General features: G+C 58.2%; 3 protein-coding genes across 9 annotated transcripts in view; 1 reads left to right on the top strand and 2 right to left on the bottom strand.

The window, feature by feature from the left end:
- Nucleotides 1-11,091, bottom strand: part of COL11A2 (collagen type XI alpha 2 chain) — a 30,546-nt gene extending 19,455 nt beyond the window's left edge. The window contains 12 exon segments of the mRNA XM_036414728.2: nucleotides 155-217; nucleotides 393-434; nucleotides 535-594; nucleotides 3,124-3,303; nucleotides 3,977-4,039; nucleotides 4,272-4,523; nucleotides 4,651-4,728; nucleotides 5,590-5,781; nucleotides 7,335-7,497; nucleotides 7,918-8,128; nucleotides 8,254-8,403; nucleotides 10,829-11,091. Coding sequence (XP_036270621.1) covers nucleotides 155-217; nucleotides 393-434; nucleotides 535-594; nucleotides 3,124-3,303; nucleotides 3,977-4,039; nucleotides 4,272-4,523; nucleotides 4,651-4,728; nucleotides 5,590-5,781; nucleotides 7,335-7,497; nucleotides 7,918-8,128; nucleotides 8,254-8,403; nucleotides 10,829-10,901 — 1,527 coding nt within the window. The 5' untranslated portion in view covers nucleotides 10,902-11,091.
- A 1,056-nt stretch (nucleotides 11,092-12,147) lies between these two features.
- Nucleotides 12,148-19,089, bottom strand: RXRB (retinoid X receptor beta). Of its 7 annotated transcripts, none has more exons than XM_036414671.2 (10): nucleotides 18,686-19,089; nucleotides 17,786-18,033; nucleotides 17,156-17,312; nucleotides 16,689-16,868; nucleotides 14,941-15,113; nucleotides 14,399-14,528; nucleotides 14,080-14,212; nucleotides 13,873-13,976; nucleotides 13,363-13,468; nucleotides 12,148-13,225 (listed from the first exon to the last, which is right to left on the bottom strand). In XM_036414671.2, exons 1-10 carry the CDS (start codon nucleotides 18,915-18,917, stop codon nucleotides 13,078-13,080), a joined length of 1,611 nt encoding a protein of 536 aa, XP_036270564.1. In that variant the 5' UTR covers nucleotides 18,918-19,089; the 3' UTR covers nucleotides 12,148-13,077. The 7 variants fall into 7 exon arrangements, with proteins under 7 accessions (XP_036270564.1, XP_036270565.1, XP_045428758.1 ...); XM_036414672.2 differs by having other exon boundaries at nucleotides 13,873-13,964; XM_045572802.1 differs by lacking the exon at nucleotides 18,686-19,089 and adding an exon at nucleotides 18,164-18,370 and having other exon boundaries at nucleotides 17,156-17,209.
- Nucleotides 19,090-19,219: 130 nt separating this feature from the next.
- On the top strand, nucleotides 19,220-23,663 carry SLC39A7 (solute carrier family 39 member 7). Its single transcript, XM_036414678.2, has 8 exons — nucleotides 19,220-19,367; nucleotides 19,658-20,060; nucleotides 20,148-20,316; nucleotides 20,933-20,986; nucleotides 21,110-21,262; nucleotides 21,379-21,519; nucleotides 21,718-21,914; nucleotides 22,924-23,663. Exons 2-8 carry the CDS (start codon nucleotides 19,662-19,664, stop codon nucleotides 23,194-23,196), a joined length of 1,386 nt encoding a protein of 461 aa, XP_036270571.1. The 5' UTR covers nucleotides 19,220-19,367; nucleotides 19,658-19,661; the 3' UTR covers nucleotides 23,197-23,663.
- The last annotated feature ends 284 nt before the right edge of the window (nucleotides 23,664-23,947 follow it).

Raw genomic sequence — 23,947 nt, 5'->3', positions numbered from 1 at the left:
ACTGTCCTCCCCAACCAGTCTGCCCTATTTGCAAGTGCTGGGGACACCAGTCCCTGTTCATTGATCAGCCAGCTAATGAGAAATCACTAAGCATGTGGCCCCCTTTAGTGGCTCCTTTGCAGTGCCCCCTCCCATACAGAAGACACTCCCTTACCCTCTCGCCAGGGTCTCCAACTGGGCCTGGGTTGCCCTGGATGCCAGGGGGACCAGTCAGTCCCTGAGGAACAAAGGAGTAAGGGGTCAGCTGTGGGCATTCAGAGAGAAAAGGGGATGTAGCTGAGGGGTGGTCTCTACAGCAGAGAGAGCTCGGATTGGAAGAATGCTCTGGAGTTCTGAGAAGGAGGCCTGGGCATACATGGGGAAGACACGGATGAAAGAGTGTTCAGACTCACCGCAGGGCCTTCTGGGCCAGGCGGCCCCTCCACTAGCATTCCCTGCAGAGTCAAACGTTAAGAGTCAGAGGCCACGGGACTAGCACACCTGCCTTCTTCCCTTCTTCCCACTGCCCTCAGCTCAATGGCCAGAGTGACTTACAGGTTCCAGAACTGCAGGCTCCCCCTTCTCTCCCTTCAGCCCCCGGGGTCCATGGGCAGCCTGAGGGAGACACACATGTAACCCCCAGTGGGGCCTGTGAGCAGCCAGGACAAGGGGACTCCGCCCATCCCACCTCCCCACTTCATTCTCAGGTCTTCTGGAGGCCTCCTTGAGCCTACCTCCAACCCAGTCCCTTCCCCAAGATTCTCTTCACAGACCCCAGGCCTGCCAAGGAGACCTCAGGGCTCCCCACACCCCAATCCTCAGCCCCACCTCAGCAAAGACAACCTCCTCACCTCCCTGAGAACTTCTTTCAGGAAGGTCCCCACGTTTCCTGGGAATCCAAAGCCCTAACCTTCCCAAAGCTTCTTCTGGAGGACCCCACCCTACCCCCCATACTCTCTCTGACCCCAAGAATCCCTAGAACTTTAAGAAACCATCAACTTCTGCACCCTTACTCCAACCCACCAAATAAAAATCTCTCCAAGATTATGGATAGATTTTTATTGGAGTTTGAAGGGAGAGTATGGATCCATATGAGAATATGCTGTAATCTATAGTCTTCAGAAAAGAAAAAAATGTATGCCCTTACTCACAGAATTTTCCCTAGAATTTCAAGGAGTTCATAAGCTTAAAAACTTCTTAACATCCATACTCTAAGTAGATTTGGAGGGCAATCCCCACCGATATCTGAAACTTCCACCCCATAATAGGTTCTTAAAAAAAATACAGCTCTTGCCAAAACCGGTTTGGCTCAGTGGATAGAGCGTTGGCCTACGGACTGAAAGGTCCCGGGTTCGATTCCAGTGAAGGGCATGTACCTTGGTTGCGGGCACATCCCCAGTAGGGGTTGTGCAAGAGGCAGCTGATCGATGTCTCTCTCATCGATGTTTCTAACTCTCTATCCGTCTCTCTTCCTTTCTGTAAAAAATCAATAAAATATATATATTTTAAAATACAGCTCTTGCCCTAGTTGGCCTGGCTCAGTGGATAGAGCGTTGGCCTGCAGACCAAGGGTCCCAAGTTCAATTCTTGTCAAGAGCATGTACCTCTTGTCAGGCAGCCGATGGATGCATTTCTCTCACCTGGATGTTTCTCTCTGTCTTTCCCTCTCTCTTCCACTAAAATTCAATAGGAAAATGTCCTCAGGTGAGGATTAACAACAAAAAATACAGCTCTTGGGCTAAGTTGGTCAAGCCTCAGAGCAGATCTCCCTCAAGTCCCCACAGTTCCTCTCTCATCAAGGACACTAAACTCTCACCCTGGTGCTCATTTGTACTGCGAGCCTAGCAGTTGCCCCTCTTCCACACTTCCATTCAGGTGTCCACCCCCAACTCCGGGGCCAGAACCAAGACAAGGTCAGGGAGAACAGAGGACATTCACCACCACCCGCAACTCTCCCATCGGAATGTCCGCCGTCTCCATCCTGACCGACGGTAATTTCCAAACTCCCCCATATTACAGCGCAACCTCACATTTCCAGAAAGCAGCATAAAAGCAAGGCAGCGGAGGTGAAGGGTGGCAATGTTAGAGAAAGGAGATGCAGGACGATGCAGGACAGAGAAGGCAGCTCTAACTGCAAGACAGGCCAAAGATGCAGTGGTGTAGACAGGAAATGCCCCATCTAAGAGGGAGTGGTTGGAGACACGGGGAACAATTAAGGGAGACAGAATGAGGGGACAAACACTTGGAAGCAAGAATGATGCCAGGGCCAAGAAAAATTAAACCTGGCCAAAATGGCTAGAAAGTGAACTGAACAAACAGGAAGTGGTTGGATAGACAGGAAGCAGCCAAGAAAAGAGACTTCAGGAAGTGGACCTTCAATAACAACCTGGCTACCATGACCGATGGGAGAAATTCACAAAACAGACAGAAAGTGAGTCCTGGATAGGAGCTGATGACAATGCAAGACAATTCTTCAGAAAACACAAGCAGCAAAGTGAGTACACACAGGAAGTGATCATGATAAATATCTAGGCCCATAACGGACCCTTTATGATTTGGATGGCCTGAGACACACTGGAAGTAGCTCATTATCAAAGGAAATTGTCACAGAAAGCATGAAAAGCTAGAGTCAAAATACAAATAGTAAGTCCCTTTCTATCCAATACGGCACAGTCACCAAGACAGACGGCATGGCTGGAGAAGACCGGAAGGGACAGACAGGTTAGAAGCTGAGACACTTGGCAGCAACATGGATAAAAAAATTGTTTTGTCAAGAAGAAACGATGGAGACAGACTGAAAATGGGCATAAGGTCCTTACCTTATTGACCAAAAGCTTTATGAAATCCAGCTTGATTGAGACAGGAAGTGACCAAAAAGACAGGAAGTGGCCATAATATATATATTTTTTAAATCTCATTGCCCTGGGCAGAAGGATTCATAAGAAGTCACAGGGTAAGATATTGCACAAGGGAAGGAAGGAAGGAAGGAAGATGTTCAAGCAACACATACATCTTCTGTGGACAGAAACGGCAAACCACCAGTGGGAAGCAGCTCAGAGCCGACAGACAGCGATCAGAAACAACAAGAGATTCTTGCGGCTCCCATGGGAGGGCGCGAAGACTGGAGGAGCGCCTCTCACTTACGGCTCCGGGGTGGGCTGTCTCCGCAGAGAGGGCAGGGCCAAGGTCCGTCTCCTCACGGTAATCGTCCCCATAGCCATAGGTGTAATCGTAGGGCCCTGCCGGGGGCTCTGTGCCCCCCTCCCCATATTCCTCTGTCAGGAACCTGTCAGCTGTGGAGGGGACCTGGAGATCTGTCTGCTCCTTCCCGGGGATGGGGATGGGGAGGGAGAGGGGTAGACGGGGGCGTTAGGGCTGAGAGGAGTTTCCCCCTGGACCCCAGGTGTGACAACTCCTCGCCCAAAGGATCCTGAGGGTGACTAGGACTGGAGTTTCTCTCCCAAGAAGAGCAAGGGGAGCAGCTGTGTGGAAAGGCGATGGCCGTCAAAGACCAGAATCGGGAGAGATGTCCGGCAGACGGGCTTGGTGGAAGAAGTGGTGCACAACCAGAAGGGTGGCCGGAGGGCTGGACACAGAGCGGACAGTCCATGGACATAAGATAGACAGCAGAGTCCAGGGAGTGACCAAAGACATGATGGAGAGAAGGGCAGAAGAGAAGAAGACAGCACTGGACAGAAAGTGGCTCCTAGGAACAGAACATGACACAGGAAGTAAAACCATTTCACACCAACATGAAGAGGAGGCTACTCCAGAATCAAGGAGCAATGAAAGGAGACAGGACACTAAGGAAAATGGCTTACTGAGAGGGAGAGGCGAGCAGACCCACTGGGCTGGGAGGACCAGGAGCAGAAGGCCGTAAGTGCGTATGACAAAGAGCCCTCCGGCCGGAGGGGGCTGACTCGTCCAGATGACAGGGGGCCTGAGGGGTGGGTCACAGCCCCCCGCTGCCCCCCGCTGGGTGGTGGGGTGGAGTTACCTCCTCAGGGGGTGGCAAGGGGCTGGACTCCAGGATTCCTTCCTCTTCTCCTGGGGTGGGGTACTAATCCCAAGGGGAGGGGAGCAGAGTATGGGGGGAGGGGGGACAGGTGGAAGGAAGGAGAGAGGTTAGCCAGAGGAAGGCGAAGCAGCACTGTGTCCCTCGCTGGGGCAGTGTCTGTGTGTGGGGGGTGGGGGAAATCGCAGATCTTGCAGCCCCTTAGGACAGCGGAGGGAGAATGACTCTCCCGGGCCATGAAGATTTGGGGGCAGAGATCTGGATGCCCCGGCTCTACCTGCCGGTAACTGCTGCCTCTGGTCCTGGGGGGGGCCCGGGCAGTGTGGGGAGCTGCCCGTCGAGCTGGGCGCCGGGAGGGGGAAGGCTGGCCCCACGCTGGCCCAGAACCTCCAGTTCGAGAGGGTCTCCAGCCTGATGAGGGGGATGCCTGCCGGGCTGCGGACCTCTTAGCAGGTGGGGTAGGCTTTCGGGGTGGGGTGCGACGGCCCCTGGGGGAAGCGGGAGCCCTGTGGGTGGGGCTCCGAGGCCGCTGCAGCAGAGACATGGGAGGCGACAGTGAGGAAACTCCCGTAATCTAAATGCATGGCTTCTCTCCTTGAACTGGGGGTCAGAGATGGGGGGGGGGACGGGAGAAAGAAGGGGTCCCTCCAGTTTACCTGGTAGTCAGGGGTTGTCCCCGCAGTCATCTCATCGTAATAGAGGGGCCCGTAGTCATAGTGGAGAGGCTCAGTGGGCTGGGTCCGGGGAGGGGCAGTGGGATAGGAGGAGGGGCGGGGGCGGACGAGGGAGGTGAGATGGTACGGGATTGGGAAATGAGGTAGGGGAGGAATTGGAAAACAGAGTTGGGGATGAAAAGAGAGGTTGGGGGACAGGAGAGAGATGGGGAGAGGCAGGAAGGGGAGGTGGGTCCCGCAGGTGAGACAGAAGCAGACATAATTAAGAGATTGATGCTTCAACTTCAGACTACTGACCCCACATCATATCTGTCACCCTAACCTTCAGAGCTCCACCAACCCGGAATCTTCTTGTCCTTCTCCCTCCCAGCCCCTTACCCTACGCCTCCGTGCGCAGGGGCCAGAGATGGCCCCAGCCACCTTCCACTGGCTCACCACCCTTTTGGGATTCCCTCTTTCTTCTCTTCCTCCCCCATTTCTCCTCCTAGGTCTTTCCATTGCAGCTTCTTTCTCCCTGTTTCTGTCTCTCCCCTAATCTGCCCTTCCCTCCTGTGTCCCCAAGTCCCACCCACACCCTCTCTCCCAATCTCTTAATTCAAGGAAGGGTGGGAAACCCAACGGCATAGTCCAGGAAGACTGGCAGAGGAGACACAAGGAGGGGACACAGCTCCCAGCCATGAGTTCTTCATAACAACTTTTTATTTTTAAGTGAAAATAAAAAGGTTGATGAATGAGGACTGGGGGTGAGTGATGGGAATAGAGGGGTATGACTGGGGATGGGCATAAGGAAGGGGCTAAAAGGAGCCCAAAAAGAATGGGGAGCTCTGGACATTGGGGGATTTCCTCTGGGGAGATATCTGAGAATCTTCCCTCCCTGGGGGAGGGGGGTACTGCAGTTTGGGGTCCACCCAACTTCCTCACCTGTCTCTGGGGCTCCTGGTTTTGGGGCCTGTGAAGTCTCGCTGATGGCTGCTTTGGAGACCTCTGTGCTCGGTGAGACTGTTGTTTCTGAGGCCTCTCCCTCCAGTCCCGCTCACACTCCAGCTCCTTCTGTTCACAGGATCCATAGGCAGCTTGCACCCCCGGAGCAATGACAAGCTCTTGGATGTCACCCTGTAGAGATACGAGGAAGGGATGCCAATGGAAGGAGACAGAAAGGGCTTCAGAGCGAGACAAAGGGTATATACAGTCCGGGACAAAAGGCAGGAGGCCAGTCCCAGGTAAACTACATAATGGAAGGTCATTACCGGCCCTCCATGGCACAGCCCTGTCCAGTGCCCATTGGACCATCACAACCACTGGGAAAGCCAGTGGCAGGGTCTTTATGCCACTTTCAGACACATTCCATTCTGAAAAGCTCAGAGGCAATGGCTGGCCCAAGGTCACTCAGAGCGGTACAGTCAGAACTAGAATTCCGTCCAGCTCTGCCTGTGCCCCTGCCCTGGGGGGGTTGCCTGAGCCTTGTCACAGGGGCTTCTGGAGACAGTGGCCCAGCTTAGCTTTGACCTTCCACTGGCAGTAATGATGAGAAGTCTCAGGACTCTAGAAATGAGGGAGGGGGGTCCCAATGGCTTTTGTTTGTGATCACATGTGATGCTTAACACAACCTACCTTGTTTGGAGATACTGGCTCATCTCCTTGGAATGATAGAAACCTTATATTATTCTTCTGTTTTCCCCTTGGCATTGATAAGCAGGTATTCAGAAAATGTTAACTGACTAGCCTGGTGGGTGGGTAGGTGAGTGAATGGGGGTTCAAATGCATGACTGAATTGGAAGGTTGATGGATGGTGGAATGAATGAATGAATGAATGAATGAATGAATGAAGTTGGTGAATAGATGGAATCAGATTGGTGGGTAGGTCGATAGAAGTGAAAATGTGGATAAATGAATGGTTGGATGGAGGGTGGGTAGGTGAGGAGGTGGTTGTGTAAATGGTGGATCAATGGTTGCATCCATTCTTATATGCATGGGCAGATGGGGTAAGTGGGTGGATGGATGAGTGAGTAGATGGACGGATGGGTTAAAGAGGACAGATGGATGAAAGGACAGATTGATAGCTAAGTGGACTGAAGGAGTAAGTGGCTGAGCAGGGGAAGGATGGGCAGATGGATGGATGCAAACCTGGATGCTTGAGTAGGTGGGTGACTGCGTAACTGGACAGACAGGTGAGTGGGTGAAGGATGAGTGGTAGAAAGATTGGTTGAATGATGGATGGGCAGAGTGATGAAGACTGAGTGACAAAATGAGTGGCTGTGGATAGTCCTGCAATATAAGTGGACACCTAGCTCTCCTAAGAGAAAATTAGCCCTGGACAGGAAATGGAACTATACATTCAAGAGAGGAAAAATGAAGAGGTAGGGCAGTGGTAGGCAAACTGCGGCTTGTGAGCCACATGTGGCTTTTTGGCCCCTTGAATTTTTAGCAAAGGTGAGCTTAGGAGAACCCTAATTAAGTTAATAACAATGTACCTACCTATATAGTTTAAAACATTTGGCTCTCAAAAGAAATTTCAATCGTTGTCCTGTTGATATTTGGCTCTGTGGACTAATGAGTTTGAGGACCACTGAGCTAGGGCATGGGAAGATGGCATGCTGGGGCCAGAAGGATAATGGACACAAGATCCGGGGCCAGAAATCACTCTGTCTTCTGGTTGCCCTGGTTACCTCAAAGACTTCTTCATCCAGGATGCGGGCACCGAAGATGACCACGCCATGGGTGTCCAGCACCGGACGGGCGCTTCGGGGGAGGGGCCGGGTGACGCGCTTCTTGCAGTCAACAATGAGGGTGACAGACTGGCCCTTCACAGCCACACCCACACGGTGCCACCTGGTCATGGTGGGAGAGGGGCATGTGACTGGCTGAGGAGGGAAGGTCTAAGAGCTGGGAGCAGCTGAGGGAAGGATCAGGACCAATAATAATAATAGTAATCACAGCAGCCCGTATTCATCGAGTACTTACAACGCACCCGGCACCAAGAAACACATTTCTCTTGATTGCATTATCCCTCTCTTACGAACACAGAATGGAGGCACAGGAAGGGAAGGAACTTGTCCGAGGTGCAGGCCAGCACCACACCCAGGATTTACACTCTGAGCCACAAGTGACTGAAGTCTGAGCAGCGGGCAGGTGCTTATGGCCAAAGGCTGGGCAGGGTTTTCTAGCTTAGGGAGCAGGGGCCCTGGGCAGTGGCCACGGGGAGTTCCTGGCAGCGCAGGCCGGGCAGAGCCGAGGAACACACTAACTTACTTGCCATCTGCTAGGTTGAGGCCTCTGAAGACGGGCTGAGCTGGAGGCCGAGGCCGGCCAGTCTGGTCCTCATACAGGAAGCGGACGGGCCGGCCGAGCTCCAGGCCCAGCTGCCGGACGCCCTGGGCGCTATAGAGCGTCAGGAGGGGGGCCTGGAGGCCAGGGCGCGTCCGGACCACAGCCAACAGAGAGAAATCTTTGGGAAAACCTCCTAGGACCCAAGAGAGACACACGCCGGGGAGTGAACGGCGAACAGAGCCAGAACCCCTTCCCTCGGGTGTCTAATCCCAGACCGCCCATGCCCGGCCCGCTCCCCCGCTCCCCCGTCGCCCACACCTGGGAAGAGCTGGCGGGTGGGAGCGCTGAGCTGAGCAGGTCGAGACACTCGGTAGGCCAGGTCAGCGGGACACACGCCTCTCGCCCTCCGGACACCATCAGGGAGGGAGGGGAAGCGCAGGGCCCGGAGCACATCCACGGGGGGCGCACCTGGGGGGGGTGCAGGCGGGTCAGGGGGAGGGACACGCCTCGGGAGGGCCTAGGGGGGACTCTGTGGTGCGGAACTCAACGCCTGGGCTCACGCCCTCACCTGCTCCTGACGGATGGAACCTGGAACCGCCTCAGGAGCACAGCGGGGACCTGTGTTCATGCCCCCCCCCCCCCGCCCCATCTCTGCCTAAGAATCTCTCTCAAGATCTCTCTCAACTCTCCACCCACCTCCCCGTCTTTCCCTCACTGTCTCTTCCTCTTCGTCTCTGTATCTGTTGGTCTTCTGTCTCCCCGTCTTTTCCATCCTCCTCCACACCCCTCACACTGTCCCCCTTTTTCTTTCCTGGTCCTTCTCCCTCTCGCTGCCTGTCTGTATCTCTGGGTCTCTGGGTCTCTGGCCTCGGCCCACGTCTCCAGCACAAACAACATCTGGGCAATCGATCACCCTGGGCACGGCAGGAGCAGGGTGCAGGGGGGTGGGGGGTGGGGCAGCGGGGCGCCCCGCGGGGAGCAGGCTTCAAACGGCTGCAGCCGCCTGACGGGGAGGTGGGGTCGCACCCCCCCCCCCAAGAGGCAGGGACGCCAGAAGAACCCCCAGGCCTGTGTCTCTAGCTTGAGGGACGGCAGGGGAGGGAGGTGGAGGGGAGCGTGCAGCTGCCACGGGGAGCCAGAGCGAGTCCAGGGCTCCGAGCCACACATCTGTGGATCCCATCAGAGTCCTTGCCCAAAACCCAGCGAGCTCCCCACACCTGGAACTCCCACCCTGTCCCCCCCACCCCCGCCCCTCAGCACCCAGGACTCAGGCCACCGGCCTGTCCCCTGGCACCGGCTTCCTCGGGCTGAGACTCGGGAGACAGAGGGCACCACCCCGCTTCTGGCTCCCACTGCTCACGCTCCTCACACCACCAGCTCCAGGTTGGAAAAGCCCCAAAGAAAGTTCCTGCTGAACCTTCACAGAAGCAGGGCCGGGCAGGCAGAGCGGTCTGGAGAGCGAGCTGGGCGGGGTGGCTGAGGTGGTGCCGGCAGGCAGAGAAAAGGCCCTTTGAGTCCAGGAGCCGGGAAACCGCGGCCTTGCCCCCCCACCTCACCCCCACCCGAGCCCGGCCCTGAGTGTGGCAGCTCCGCAAACACCACACACAAGGGCCGCTTTGAGACAGCGGTGAGTGAGACACAGAGACTCAGAGACCCCGGCCAGAGACCTCGGAGGTGCGTCCACCCTCCCCCTGCAAAGGGCAGCTCCGTCCTCCAGGGGACTCCACGCTGCCCACCTGTCTCCTTACCTCGGCTCATCGCTGCCCCAGGGTCTCCGGCCTCAACTGCCCCACCGGCTCCCCAGCAGCCCCATCGCCCCCTCCACGCCACCTCTGGGCCCCGAGGGCCCCCTCCTTACTCTCTGAATTCGCCTGTGGAGTCCCATCTCCACCTTCTCAGCATCTCCCACCTCCCTGCGCCAGGTCCCTTCCCCCAAGAAAGACCCTGGAGCCTAGACACTGCGCACTGGCTCCCGTCCCTGAGCTCACACGGCTCACAGCTGGGAAGTTCTTCCTTCTGCGATCTGATCTAAGTCCTTTCTGCTGCTACGCTGACCGCTTTCTTTCCAAAGCGGAGGAGAAATGAATAGTCAAGTTATATGCAAATCAGTCTCCAGAGTTTCCAGGAGTGGGGGGCGGCTTGCTCAGCCGGCCTAGCACCCAGGTGCTCTGAGTCCTTCTCACCCCCGCCCCCGCCCCATCAAACCCCCTCTCCTAGGGGCCAGGAGCCCTGGGTCCTGGGAAAAGGAGGAAAAGGCTGGGGTTGTGGACACCGGGGTCCCAGGAGAGCCCGGCTGGCCGGAGGGGGAGGGGCGGGGCAGGAATGCGAAGGGTTGGCTCCCACCTCAGACACCTGATCCCCCTCCGTCCAGCGGCCGTCCTGTTGGCAGCCAGCCCCAGTGCTCCCCAGAGCCAGCCGCGTGGCAGCATCGAGGGCACGGGGAGGGGGAAGGGGATCCTGTCCGAGGAGCCAACGGAAAAAATAGCCCAGGCACCCCCTCTCTGCGGACTGGCTCTGCTCTCACCGGCAGGAATGCTCCCCTGGGCCCCAAGACATGGATAGAGAGTCCCGAAGACATGCACACCCCCGTCACCATCCATCTCCCCTCGCCCGCAGGCTGGACCCCACGGCCTGGCCGCTGTGCTCTCGCCAGGACCCCAGCAGCAGCCCCCCATGGCCCTCTAAGCTGAAGCCCCACCTCAGCCTCAGCTGCCCTCCCGTCAGCTCAGTGGAAAGGAGCCTACGCTGGCACCGGCGCCCAGGGTCCTGCCCTCCACCCAGACCTTTGGTCCCCGGAGCCCCGGCGGGATCAGAAGCTCGCCCCAGGCATTCGCTGTCCCGGCGGGTCCTGGGGCTCCAGCCCGACGCCAGGGCCGGGGCGCGGGGCGCCTACCTGCCCGGGCCGGGGCCCCGCTCAGCCCCAGCACCAGCGGCAGGAGCAGGAGGAGGCGGCCGCACCGCTCCATGGCCGGACAGACGGACGGCGCGGGCTGCAGGGACCGAGGCTGCCGGGAGCGAGCGGTGAGCCCCGCTGAGCCGGCGGGTCCGGGGGCAGAGGCTGGGGCTGGCGGCGCTCAGCGGCCCAGCTCCATGCAGCGAGGCGCCGTCGGGGCTCCGCTGCTCGCTCCTCCGCGGCCGCCGCTCCTGTGTGTCCCCGGCCACCCCGGCGGCCGGAGCCCCCACGGCGCCCCCGCCCCCGGCCAGCCCCCGCCCCCGGCCGCCGCCCACACCCGCCAAACCCCACCCCGCCTCCACCTGGCCCGGGCGGGCGGGGGCTCCTCCTGACCTGCTCCTCGCGAGGACCAGGGGACTGCACCCCACGATTCTTCGGGAACCCCAATATCTCCCGCACGCCCCGTCCTTTTCCAGGACCCAGACCTGCAGTCACAGCCCCCCCCCTTCCCTCTCCCTGGGGGCCAGGACCCTCCTTCGGCAGCGTCCTGGGTGGGGTTTGGGTGCAGGGGGAGGGGATGGGCGGGCCTGGGGGTCGCTGCCCCCCCATCGGGTCCCCATAATTACCTCCCGGCCGCCCCGCCCGCGTAATGACAGAGCGGCCGGCGGTATTTATAGCCGCGGCGCGGACAGCGCTGGGGACCCGCACCCCACGGGGGAGGGGGGGCAGACCGGGGGCGGGGGGGTACCCGGGGCCGGGGCAGAGGTCTCGGGAACGCGTGGGGCAGAGGTCGCAGACAAACGGGTAACCAGTCCCAGGAGATGGAAGGGGGGCGGGGGGTCCCCGGAGCCCAGGTGGACAGGGACCCAGGGAGAGCGAGGGGGCAGCGGCCGGGCTGGAACAGGGTCACCCAGGGACAAGAGGCCGCCTCCCTCCGGGCGGGCCCGCGGCCGCGGCGCCCAGGAGCCCCTCGGCCGGGCCGGGCACGGCGCCGGGTCTGCCGGAGCCCGGGCAGCGGAGACGGAGACGGAGACGGAGACGGGGCAGGCGAGGCGCCGCCGCCCGCTGGCGCTAGGAGGGCGCAGCGAACAAGGCGCCTTTGAGAACCGCCGCCCCCCTTCCTCCCGGCCGCCCCGCCCCCGCCGCCACACCTCCTCCCCCTCCCGACAAAGGGCGCCTTGTGTCCCCCACCCTGCGCCGCCCGCGGGCCCCAGGGAGCCTCAGGCTCCGTTAGTGTCAAGGGAGCGTGTCTGGAGGTCCCCACCGCCCGGATACCCACACCCGCGAGACGCAGCACTGTCCACGCCAGTCACCTCAGGCCAGAAAACAGCGTTTTAATTCGAAAGCAGTTTTATACGAGAGGGAAAGAGGGAAGAAACCCCGGAGAGAAGAGCTGCAGGGCAAAAATCATGCAGCCCGGCACCCATCTCCACAGGCCGCCCCTCCCCTCGGTGCGGACGGGCTGCCCCAGCCTAAGGTGTGCCCGGCCGGACACCCTGCCACGCAGCCCAGGCCCTTCCCGTTAGACAGGAAGAGATGGGCGAGGGGTGAGGCCCCCGCCCGGAGGCCCTGCCTTCCCCAACCCACCTCCACCACTGGCATCGAGTCAGCGGGGCGTACAGTACTTCTTTGAGTCTAACTGTAAGTCTCTATCCTCATAGGAAATTAAAAATAGCAGATGGGTCCTACAGCCCTACCCACCCTTCACCACCACCACCTTGTTCCCAGTCTGACTGCGGGAGGTGACGTGCGAGTGACTCGGACAGTGACGGAGCAGCCCTGATCCGCCAGCCGTGGTGAGAGGAAGGCCTGTCGGAGCCTTACTCTCATGTCCGTCATGGAAGTAATGGGGGGCCTGCCCCCCAACATCCATCTCGGGGAGAGTTCCCGTATCCGCTCTCCAGACAGGGAGCCAGTGAGGCAAGGGAGAAGGAAGCAAGGCCCCGGAGCAAGGCCAGTGCTCTGTGCTGGGAAGAGCGTTCCGGGCCGGTGAGGACGCACCCCGGCCACGGTGGACCCAGACAAACTCCGAGAGGTCCAGCTCTCACAGGGTCTGGGGTCCCCTCTGACTTGGGATATCACGCGAACCCTTTGGAGGGTTGATGATCCCCTGGAGGTCTCGGTCCTGCTCCCTAGTCCTCACCCCACCAACACTCCAGGCACACGGCCCCTCCCCACCCTGCCCCCAAGGCTCGGAGTCCCCCGGATGTGCACTCCTCCAGTGTGGGAAGCACCACGTCTGTCCGGGCTCAGGCCAGCTGGTGGGGCGCCTCGAGCATCTCCATGAGAAAGGTGTCGATGGGGGTGTCACCGATGAGCTTGAAGAAGAACAGGTGCTCTAGACACTTAAGGCCAATGGATCTGAGAGCAGGAAGACGTAGCAGCAGCTTAGCAAACCTGAGGTGGGGGCGAGAGAACGGGAGTGAGAGCTGGGATCGCATAGGCCCTAAACACACCTCCACCCCTGTGGCCCCCCAACCTCCACCCCCCTGGGATCCTCAGTCCCCACAATCCCTCACCCCACCCCTCCTCACCGTCCCTGCTGCTCAGGGTACTTCTGTTTGCAGTAGGTCTCCAGTGACGCATACACTTTCTCCCGCAGGATCTCCACCTCACTGGGGTTGGAGAGGCCCTTGGCATCTGGAACAGCAGGGGAGGAGGGGAGGAGGAGGGGGAGGAGGAGGAGGAGGAGGAGGAGGAGGAGGAGGAGGAGGAGGAGGAGGAGGAGGGGGAGGAGGAGGAGGAGGGGGAGGAGGGGGAAGGAGGCGGCCGTCACATCAGCCCAAACGGGGCGACGTGGCCCACATGAGCAGCTGTTGCCTTCGGGCCCTCTACTGGCCCTTCTCCGGATGCCGGTCAGGGAACTGGGTTTGTGGGAGGGGTCGGAGGGGAATGCGTTAGTGGACAGGGGATGCGTCGGGTTATGTGGGAGATTTCCGGCAGAGGGTCTCACTGAGGGGAGAGCTGGGTAACTTAGGAGTCTCCGGAGATGAGGAGGCTCCAAGGTTGCTTTGGTCTGGAGAGATGGGATGACCTCCTCTTACCTGGATTGAACAGAATGATTGCCCTCAGGCAGCCAAGCTCTGTCTTGTCCATCCTCATGTCACGCATTTTGGACACTAGCTCTGTCAGCACCCTGGAGAGGGACCTGCAGGTCACTCAAAGGTCACAGCTCAGCCAGCCTTGGACACGGACCAGCCTATAGCCCCACCCCCTCTACCTATAGGCCAGCCCAGCGGAGGGCCACTGACCGATCAAAGATGGCTCCCACGCCTGCGGAATGGGCAGAGTTGCGGTGCACGTGAAGACCTGTGGCAAGGAGGATGCCATCTCGGACATCAATGGATCGATGGGAGAAAGAGGCAATGAGGAGCTCATTCCAGCCTGGGCGGGAGCAACAAGGGCCAGGGGCCAGAGATCAGGCCGTGGGATTCAAAGTGCACCAGGGGGAGAGAGGAAAAGGCGGCCAAGTCAATGAGCCTGGCTCCCCGAGTATGCAAGTGTGCACTGGGGCCACTGAAGGTCGTGTCAAAAAGGGTCAAGAGGTCAAAGGGACCCAAGGTCACTGACCTGCCCGGAGCAATATGACCTGATCATCCAGAGGCAAGGAGGAAAAGTGTGGGATCCTCTTCGCCCACTCAACAAGCGTGAAGAGCTGTTTGTCAGCTGCCTGGCAGATGTTAGTCACGGGGTCGTTGGGCTGCGGGAGATGGGGTGAGAGTTATGGGAGGTTTGGAAGTACGCTGGGAGCTCCCCTTGTAAGACTTTGACACCCGCTCCTACAACGTGGTATCTCTCTTCAAGCCCCATGTGACCGACCCCTGGGACTCCCAGGGCCTCGTCAGGCTTTTCTCCCGGCATTTGTGAGAACACTGACTTGGGACTTGCCTGTGGTTCTGCCAACCAGGGGGCTGTCTGGAGGGGGACAGAGGACACATTCACCCACCTCAGGTATTTCAGAGACCTGGTTTGGCAGCACTTCCAGTTCCAGGCAGTGTTAGGACGGTTGTGAGGGGGAGGCGGGGAAGGGGGGGGCGGAGAGGCAGGACAGACCCAGGTTCCCACGCCCCCACCCCCATCAGGAAGGAGAGCGGATTGACCCCATCACTCACGCTGCTGCCGCTGCCCCCGGTTCCCCCGGGACCCTCAACGCCCTGGTCACTCTTCTGCTCCACGGCAAGCTCTGCCTCCAGGATCCTGTCCACAGGCATCTCCTCGGGGGCTCCCCCAGCCCCCTCTCCGTCCCCGTCCTTGTCCTTCCCCCGTTGCCGTTCCTCCTGTACCGCTGGGGGGAGGGGACAAAAAGTGGAAAGTCAGCAGCCTGCCAGGAGGAGATTCTGCAGTGTCCTTAGGGCCTTACCAGCATCTGATGGCCCTAGGAGATATTTATAGAAACGGGGGAGTCACTACAAATAATAGAGACTAGGGACCTCTGGAAGAGGGATTGTAAAAGGGCACATAAACCAAGAAGGAGAGGGAAGGAGAGGATAAAGGAATTAGGGAGAAAGCTAACATTTAATAAGGGCCAAGCACATTTTAACATTCATTCTATTATAACAACCCTATGAGTCCTTGTATCCATTTTTCCTTTTTTTGTTTTGTTTTTGTTTTGTTTTATCTTGTTTTGTTAATCCTCACTCAAGGATATTTTTTCCATTGATTTTTAGAGAGTGGAAGGGAGGATGGGAGGGAGGGAGAGAAGGAGGAGGAGAGAGAAACACTGATTGGTTGCTTCCCTAAATCCTGATCACACGTGCCCTGCCCATCTAGGGTGGGGATCCAACCTGCAACACAGGTATGTGCCCTTGACCGGAATGGAACAGTGGACCCTTCGGAGCGCAGGCCAATGTTCTAACCACTGAGGAACACGGGCCAGGCTCTTGTCTCCATTTTTAAGGATGAAGAATTTCAGGCCTAGAGAATTAAATAGCATGCCCAAGTTCACACAATGGTAAGTCATACATCTGAATCTAAGAGTGCCTGACTGCAAATCCTGTGCTCTCTGACCCAACACAGAGGCAGTGGAAGGAGCACTGGCCTGGATCTTCAGAGACGTGAGTTCTCATCCCAGCTCTACCACTCGTTTACTGCATGACCTGGGAAGAGCTAGGCCTCGGGCTCATCTCTAAAATGAGAGATTTAGCCGAGACCGGTTTGGCTCAATGGATAGAGCGTCGGCTTGGGGACTGAAGGGACCCGGGTTCGAGTCCGGTCAAGGGCATGTACCTTGGTTGCGGGCATATCCCCAGTAGGGGGTGTGCAAGAGGCAGCTGATTGATGACTCTCTCTCACCGATGTTTCTAGCTTTCTATCTCTCTCCCTTCCTCTCTGTACAAAATCAATAAAATATATTTTTAAAATGAGAGATTTAATCAAGATACTCTCTCTAGGTGCCTCTCAGAATTCCAGAGGCAGACTGAAGAAGATAAGATTTAAAAGGGGCGGTAGCCCTGAGGTCTTCATAAAGTCTGTAGCTTACGAGAGCGGACTCCAGAGAGGAGTTTGGAGGAGACCAGAGAGGGAGCACTGGGTCAGAGAGGAAGGGCTGCTCAGGTCAGAGAGGGACACAGAGATGCCTGTCACGGGAGGAAAGTTATCCACCCTCACACCAGACTGGGCAGGGTCACAGGCACAGGCCAGAGGCAGAGGCAGAACCATTAAGAAGGAAACTAAGGGATCAGATGAGGGTTTCAGGAGAAGAGCTGACGAGGAGGGGAGAGAAATCAAATATCGCCCTCTGGAGGAGAGAAAACGTCCAGTCTTCCTGAGAGGTGAGAGGTCCTAACCTTCCTCCTCCCTCCTCCCTCCTGCCTCCTCCCCCCTCCCAGAGGGTGGGCAGCCTGGGCGGGCGGGCCCTTACCTTCCCGCTTCATGCCCGTGGCCAGGCACTTCTGGTAGCGGCAGTACTGGCAGCGGTTGCGCTGGCGCTTGTCCACGGTGCAGTCCTTGTTGTCCCGGCACGAGTAGGTCAGGTCCTTGCGGATGGTGCGCTTGAAGAAGCCTTTGCAGCCCTCACAGCTGTACACGCCGTAGTGTTTGCCTGCGGGGAGGGGACGGCAACAGCAAGGCTGCATGGAGATCGCTCACCACGAGTCTCCTGCCAAGTCTACTCTGTGCTTAGCTGGGAAACGAGGACGGGAGGTGGTCCAGTCCCCTCTCCCCTCTAACCGCCCCACCGCATCTGAGCTTCGGTTCTTTAGCTCTCACTGGGCCTCCCCTGCTCACTTGCTCCAAAGAAAGCCCATGGGGCCCTGGGAATCCCACGGGGATGGTGAAAGGCAAACAGGGTGCCTCTCTTCCCATCTGCTGGTCTCCTGAGCCCCATACCTGAGCTCCGGTCCCCGCAGATTGCACACAGCCGTTTGCCAGCCCCAGGGCCACCTGGAGGGGGTGGACAGTGCAGGCCCCGGACCCCTAAGACTGGTGGCTTCACATCTTCAGGGGGGCCAGACCCACCCCCAGGGAGCGACACTGTTGAGTTAATCTGGGATAGGGGAGATAGGGAAGTCATGGGGAGACTCACTGGGAAAGAGAATCAGAGGAGACGGAAGGCATGCCCTAACACCCAGGCAGGGCCCTGCACTGCACATCCCAGAGGGCACCGTTACAGCCGTCTGCGTGGAGGGCAGGCCTGGGGCACAGCCCGGAGCCTGGACGCACAGTGGCCCTTGAAATAGTGCAACACAGTGGCCCTGAGGTACGTATCTCAGAAGGGCAGATGGGACCAAAAGGGCAGAAAACCACTGACAGATGAAAGGACATTAGGAATATTGGGGTTCCTTTGGGATTGGGGTGGACTCATGCACTGCAAGATCAGTCACCTCAGGGGGTCTCACAAGGACAGCAGGCCTGCCAGAATTAGGTCTGGAGGCCACTGGGTCATGGGGAAGTTCACACGAGGATCTCAGGTCACAAGGAAATGAAAGTGGAGGCAGAATGTGGATCACACCCTCTCACCTGGGGACTGCTGACAGGCCCGGAGAATCCTGGGGGAGCTGGAGGGGGCAGGCCAGGGGAGCCCATGGAAGAGCTGATGACGGGGAAGGGGGAGCCCAGGGGAGGGGGTGGCATCGGGGGTGGGGGTGGGGCCCCAGAGCCTCCAAGGGAAGGGGCTGCTGACGGGGGCAGAGGCGGCCCAGGAGGAGAGTGGGGAGGAGCACCCTGGGAAAGGGGATTGGGGGAGGAACTGTCTGGGCTTCGGGAGTCTGGGGGAGGGGCACACAGAGGCACAAAGACACACAGACAGGAGAGACAAAAAGAGAAAATGAGTCCTCCATCATTCAACTGAAGACTTTTTCAAATCCTCCACTGCTCCCTGCCCCCCCCCCCACCTACCCCGTTCCCATGCCCAGAGACACCCGGTTATCACACAACAGTTCAACTTCTAATTGTGGCGACAGGAGGGATTCACAAAGGAGAGAAGGACAATTCAGGCGAGGAAACCTCCAAGCAATGTATTTGGTCACCCCAAGCCAGACGCCCAAGCCAGTCTCCTGTGGGTGGGGCAACACGTGGGCTAGGCCCTCCACTCCCATCGTGGCCGGGGCGCGCAGGAAAACAAGGCAGGCGGGAGACACCTCTCCCAGAACGCAGGACCCGCCTTCCAAAGCCAGGCGCCTCACACGCCAGGACTCCGGCCCCAGCCCCGGAGGGCGGTGTGCCGCCCCGGAGCGCAGGGGCCGGAGGGCGGAAGTTCCCCCGCCCCGCCCCGGAGGGAGGGCGCCAGGGCCCCGGGGAGGGAGGGGACGCGTGTTTACAAACAAGGGGGCGGGAGCGCAGGGGGAAGAGCACCCCGAGAGGGGGAGGGGTGCAGGGAGCGCGGCCCCTGGCTCCCAGGGCCGCTCGCTGGACACTCACCCCGCCCGCTGTCGCCCATCGCGTCCAGTCCAGGCTCCCCCGGCTCCGGCTCCGGGGTTTGTTGTCCTCCGGCCGCCGCCGCCGCCGCCGCCGCCGCAGGATCCAGCCAGGGCCGTCGCCGCCGCCACCGGGACGCGACCCCACAATGCATTTCTCTTCGCACCCCCACCGGCCCACACTGCCCCGCGGCATGCCGCTGGGGGAGGAAGGGCGGGCGAGCAGCCCAAGACATGGTTCCAGGCTGAGCGCCGGGATAGCGAGGAGGTACCAGAGGTCCCCAGGGGCTGACTGAGAGGCCAGCTGAGCACGAAGCAGCCCTAGAGAAAGAGACTCCGGTCTGACCCGGGTCGAATTAAGCGCTTCGCTTTGCTCTGCACCAAAATGACAGCGCCGATGTGGCAGCCATCTTGGTACAGAAGGGAAGTCGCCGAGCTAGTTCCCGCCCCCTCGTCTAGTTGAAAACGGAGGAGGCGGTCTCCGGCCTGGGAGCCGGCCGCGCCCACCCTCCCCTCAAATAACCTCCGCACCCGCGCACGCGCGCCGGGGCCGGCCCCCCGCCGCCGGGGCGCCGCCATATTGGTAAAGGACTGGAGCCGAGAGACGAGACTTCCTGTTCCCGCGAGAGCTAGAGGCGGGACTGCCACGTCCGAGTAGACCTGGCGTGGAGAGGATCCCGGAGCCGGTGAGCATTCCCCGCTTTCCCCCGTCCTTTCCAGGCTTTCCCCACCTCATCATAGAGACGAGGGCCCAGAGAGTCTGTAAGCGGAGGCTCGGAGCTTAGCGGGTGTCCCGGGCCCTAAATCTGGAGGAGGTTCGGAATAAAAAGAACGAGTTGGGAACCCCGAGGGTGGGGGCAACATGGAATGGGGGAGCGGCTCGTAGGCGTGGACGGAGGGCGCGAGCGGAGTGAGTGGACCCCGCACAGGTGTAGAGTTGATCAAGTGGAGTCACTGTTTCTGTCCCTCTGGTCAGCGTGATGGCCAGACGCCTGGGGGCCCCCCTCTGGGTGGCCGTGGGACTGCTGACCTGGGCGGCCCTGGGGCTGCTAGTGGCCGGACACGAGGGTCACGGCGACCTGCATGAGGACCTGCACGAAGACTTCCATGGCCACGGCCACTCACATGAGGATTTCCATCATGGACACAGCCACGCCCACGGCCATGGCCACACGCACGAGAGCATCTGGCATGGGCATACCCATGGTCATGACCACGAACATTTGCATGAGGATTTGCATCATGACCATAGCAAAGGCCACTCCCATGAGAGCCTCCACCACAGAGGACATGGACATGGCCATGAGCACAGCCATGGAGGCTATGGGGAGGTTCCAGGCAGCAAGCGGGACCTGGATACCATCACTCTCTGGGCCTACGTGAGTCCCTAGGGGATGGGGGAGAGAGGGACTGGTTCTGGATTTTGGGAAACCCTGCACACTTGACCCCTGACTCTCCCTTACCAGGCACTGGGGGCCACAGTGCTGATCTCTGCAGCTCCATTCTTCGTCCTCTTCCTTATTCCTGTGGAGTCAAACTCCCCCCGGCACCGCTCTCTGCTTCAGATCTTGCTCAGTTTTGCTTCTGGCGGACTCCTGGGAGATGCCTTCCTGCACCTCATTCCTCATGCCCTGGGTAAGTAACCTCAAGTCACTACCTCAAATCCTATATAATAAAAGGCCAATGTGCAAATCAACCAAACTTCAGAATGACCGGTCGCTATGACATGCACTGATCACCAGGGGGCAGACACTCAACACAGGAGCTGCCCCCTGGGGGTCAGTGCACACCCAAGGGGAGCACACCCAAGGGGAGCACAGCTCAGTCAGAAGCCACTCAATGAGAAGCCAGGCTCATGGCTGGTGAGCGCAGCAGCGGTGGTAGGGACCACCCACCTCGAAGGCAGTGCCGAGAATGTCCAACTGATGGCTTAAGCCCCCTTTGCACAGCCTAAGCCATCAGTTGGACATCCCCAAGGGCTCCTGGACTGGGCTCCTGGACATCCCCAAGGGCTCCCGGACTGCCAGAGGGTGCAAGCTGGGCTGAGGGACCTTCCTTCCCCCCACTTCTCCACCCCCCAACCCACCCCACCCCATGCCTGAATTTCATGCACCAGGCCTCTAGTCTTAATATACTTTGTTCTTTGGGTAAAGGGTTCTTCCCCCTTTGTGATCTCTGACCTTCCAATATTTCTGCAAACATATCCCCCTGGGGCAGGGATTTTCTCATCTGCCCTTTCCTCCCCTTTCAGAACCTCATTCTCACCACCTTCAGGAGCAGCCGGGACATGGACACTCCCACAGTGGTGAGGAAGGGGAGGATGGAGATAGGGATTGGGAGCTGGGGAAGGTTTATCCCTCCCAATTTTTCTACACCTGAGAGTCTGGAACCCACATCTCCCTTAATATCTCAATGCATCCATTCCCAGGCCAGGGCCCTATTTTGTCTGTGGGACTGTGGGTCCTCAGTGGGATTGTCGCCTTTCTTGTGGTGGAGAAATTTGTGAGGCATGTGAAAGGAGGACACGGACACAGTCATGGACATGATCACACACACGGAAGTCATGGACACGGAACACAGGGTAAGCCCAGGAACAACCTCACTGAAGCCGCCTCACTCGCCTCAGACTCCCTTCGTCTCATGGCCCTTAGGTGCGAGGGCAGTTCCCCACTCTTATCGGCTCCTTCCTTCTCTCAGAGCGTTCTGCAAAGGAGAAACAGAACTCCAAGGAAGAAGAAAAGGAAGCAGAGGGGTTGAGGAAGCGGAGAGGAGGGGGCACAGGGCCCAAAGATGGGCCAATGAGACCTCAGAATTCTGAAGAGGAAAAGACAGGCTCAGGTGAGGTCCAGAGTAAGCCTGGGCCCGGGGCATCGTCATGAATCACATGGAACATGCGCAGTGGGTAATGACGTGTCCGGAAAACACTGAAGGGCTGGTTGAAGTGGTCTCTGGGGGAAGATGTGAGAATGACTGACCAGGGCTGAGATGGGGTGATGGGGTGTCTAACTGTTCTGTCTTCCTTTCCTCCCGTGTAAGATCTCCGCGTATCAGGGTACCTCAATCTGGCTGCTGACCTGGCACACAACTTCACAGATGGTCTGGCCATCGGTGCTTCATATCGAGGGGGTCTGGGATTGGGGATCCTGACCACAATGACTGTCCTGCTACATGAAGTACCCCACGAAGTTGGCGACTTTGCCATCTTGGTCCAGTCTGGCTGCAGCAAAAAGCAGGTGGGTGATGATGTGCCTACTCCCCGTTCATCCACCCCAAACCCAGGTCTGCCTCTCCTTTCAAACAAGTCACACTGTTATTGACAGTAAGCCTGGACATGAGGGGAAGTTCGGTTCCTTTTTTCTATGCTTAGTATTTCTTTTTCTTCTTTTTTAATCCTTACCTAAGCGTTTTCTTTATTTTGTACGTGTCCCAACCAGGACCAAACCTGCAACTTAGGTATGTGTCCTGACCAGGAATAGAACCCAGAACCTTTCCGTGCACAGGACAGCACTCCAACCAACTGAGCCACATAAGCCCGGGCACTTAGCATTTCTTGAACTGTGGTCCATAAACCATCTGAATGGTTTATTGGGTCTTTCAGACCACACTCCCCACCTTAGATTACTGAATCAAAAGGTCTGTGAAAAGGACCTTTTTGATATCTAAGACTTTTCAGAAAATGCTTATTCTAGACCTCCTCCCTTTCTTTTCTTTTTTTTTTTTTAATTTAAGAAGAAGGGAGAGCCGAAGCCGGTTTGGCTCAGTGGTAGAGCGTCAGTCTGCGGACTGAAAGGTCCCAAGTTCGATTCCAGTCAAGGGCATGTACATTGGTTGCGCGCACATCCCTGGTAGGGGGTATGCAAGGGGCGGCTGGTCGATGTTTCTCTCTCATTGACGTTTCTAGCTCTCTGTCTCTCCCTTCCTCCTCTCTGTGAAATATCAATAAATTATATTTTATAAAATAAAAAAAAAGAAGGGAGAGAAAAACATCAATGATTAGAGAGAATCATTGATTGGCTGCTTCCTTTACTCCTACTGGACATGTGCCCTTGACCAGAATCGAACCCGGGACCCTTCAGTCTGCAGGCCAACACTACTACGGAGCCAAACCAGCTAGGGCTTTATCGTACCTCTTGTTTCCAAAGACATACACCCTGCCCATGTATACCTACCTCCTAGCAGCCATGTCTAAACTACCGATACCCTTTTGATGCTGAGTGCCTCTCTCTCTTTTCTGCCCACCAGGCAATGTGTCTGCAACTACTGACGGCAATAGGGGCGCTGGCAGGCACCGCCTGTGCCCTCTTAACGGAAGGCGGGGCAGTGGGCAGTGAAGTTGCAGGTGGTACAGGTCCTGGCTGGATTCTGCCATTCACTGCAGGTGGCTTTATCTACGTAGCAACGGTGTCCGTGTTGCCTGAGCTGTTGAGGGAGGCTTCGCCATTGCAGTCACTTCTGGAGGTGCTGGGGCTGCTGGGAGGAGTTGGCATGATGGTGCTGATTGCCCACCTCGAGTGAGAGGCGGAGTAAACTGCCCCCACCCCAGCCCCAAACCGTTAGCCTCTGAAGTCCTCTGGGTCCGGGGTCTGCGGAGGTTGGGGGCTCTGGCCAGATTCATCTGCCAAAGGAAGGAGTTGTTGCCTAGGGAAGTAGTCATTTCGGCATGAAAGCAGCAAGATTTGACAGTCTTATAGGAGCTGAGGAGATGAGCATGAGAGGCCAGAGGGACCATAGTGTTGGGCATGTGCTGACCACGTTGTTGGGTGTGGGGCTAAATGGGGCCAGGTGGAAGGCTGGAAGAGGCCATTGATGGCAGCCTACCGGGAGTCTCCTACCCCACCTGTTCTCGGACAACCAAGCTGCCCCACACAGGTTTCTCCAGGCCCTCTCCCTCCCCCCCCGCCTGTGGGTGGAGGCTGCAGGCAGGGCTAGAGCCCTGGGAGTCCCGGCAGCTGGAGTCGCGATAAACATCTACTAAACTTCAATCGTGTGTCTTGATTTGGGGGGGGGGGGGGGGGGGGCTTTAGTTGCTAATCTCGTTGCCTGATTTTTGTTTCTAATATTTTTTATATCTCTGTTTGGGTCGAGGGGGTGGGGTGGTGACCGGAAATAAAAAGTCCTCGGATCTCCCGCCCTGAATGCATTCTTTGTCTTTTGGGGGGAAATGGGGGCCCCTCATCTTCCCACTCCTCGTGGCCCCAAGTAGCGGCGCCTGGCCACGCCCCCGTGGTGGGAGGTCTGCTCGAGCGGGTGGCCGCCGGCGGCTAAA

Source organism: Pipistrellus kuhlii, unplaced genomic scaffold (genome assembly GCF_014108245.1).
Source record: "Pipistrellus kuhlii isolate mPipKuh1 unplaced genomic scaffold, mPipKuh1.p scaffold_m20_p_5, whole genome shotgun sequence".
Lineage (NCBI taxonomy): Eukaryota > Metazoa > Chordata > Mammalia > Chiroptera > Vespertilionidae > Pipistrellus > Pipistrellus kuhlii.
The sequence above is the reverse complement of the archived record's forward strand: the minus strand, read 5'-3'. Positions and strand labels throughout refer to the sequence as shown.

Excerpts from the sequence above, each read along its gene's own strand:
- RXRB (XM_036414671.2), bottom strand. The coding sequence starts at position 18,917 with ATGTCTTGGGCTGCTCGCCCGCCCTTCCTCCCCCAGCGGCATGCCGCG. Across the intron at positions 18,034-18,685 it reads GATGGGCGACAGCGGGCGGG|ACTCCCGAAGCCCAGACAGT; the intron begins GTGAGTGTCCAG and ends CCCCTCCCCCAG. Across the intron at positions 13,469-13,872 it reads AATCATTCTGTTCAATCCAG|ATGCCAAGGGCCTCTCCAAC; the intron begins GTAAGAGGAGGT and ends CTGCTGTTCCAG.
- SLC39A7 (XM_036414678.2), top strand. The coding sequence starts at position 19,662 with ATGGCCAGACGCCTGGGGGCCCCCCTCTGGGTGGCCGTGGGACTGCTG. Across the intron at positions 20,317-20,932 it reads CCTCATTCCTCATGCCCTGG|AACCTCATTCTCACCACCTT; the intron begins GTAAGTAACCTC and ends CTCCCCTTTCAG. Across the intron at positions 20,987-21,109 it reads ACATGGACACTCCCACAGTG|GCCAGGGCCCTATTTTGTCT; the intron begins GTGAGGAAGGGG and ends ATCCATTCCCAG.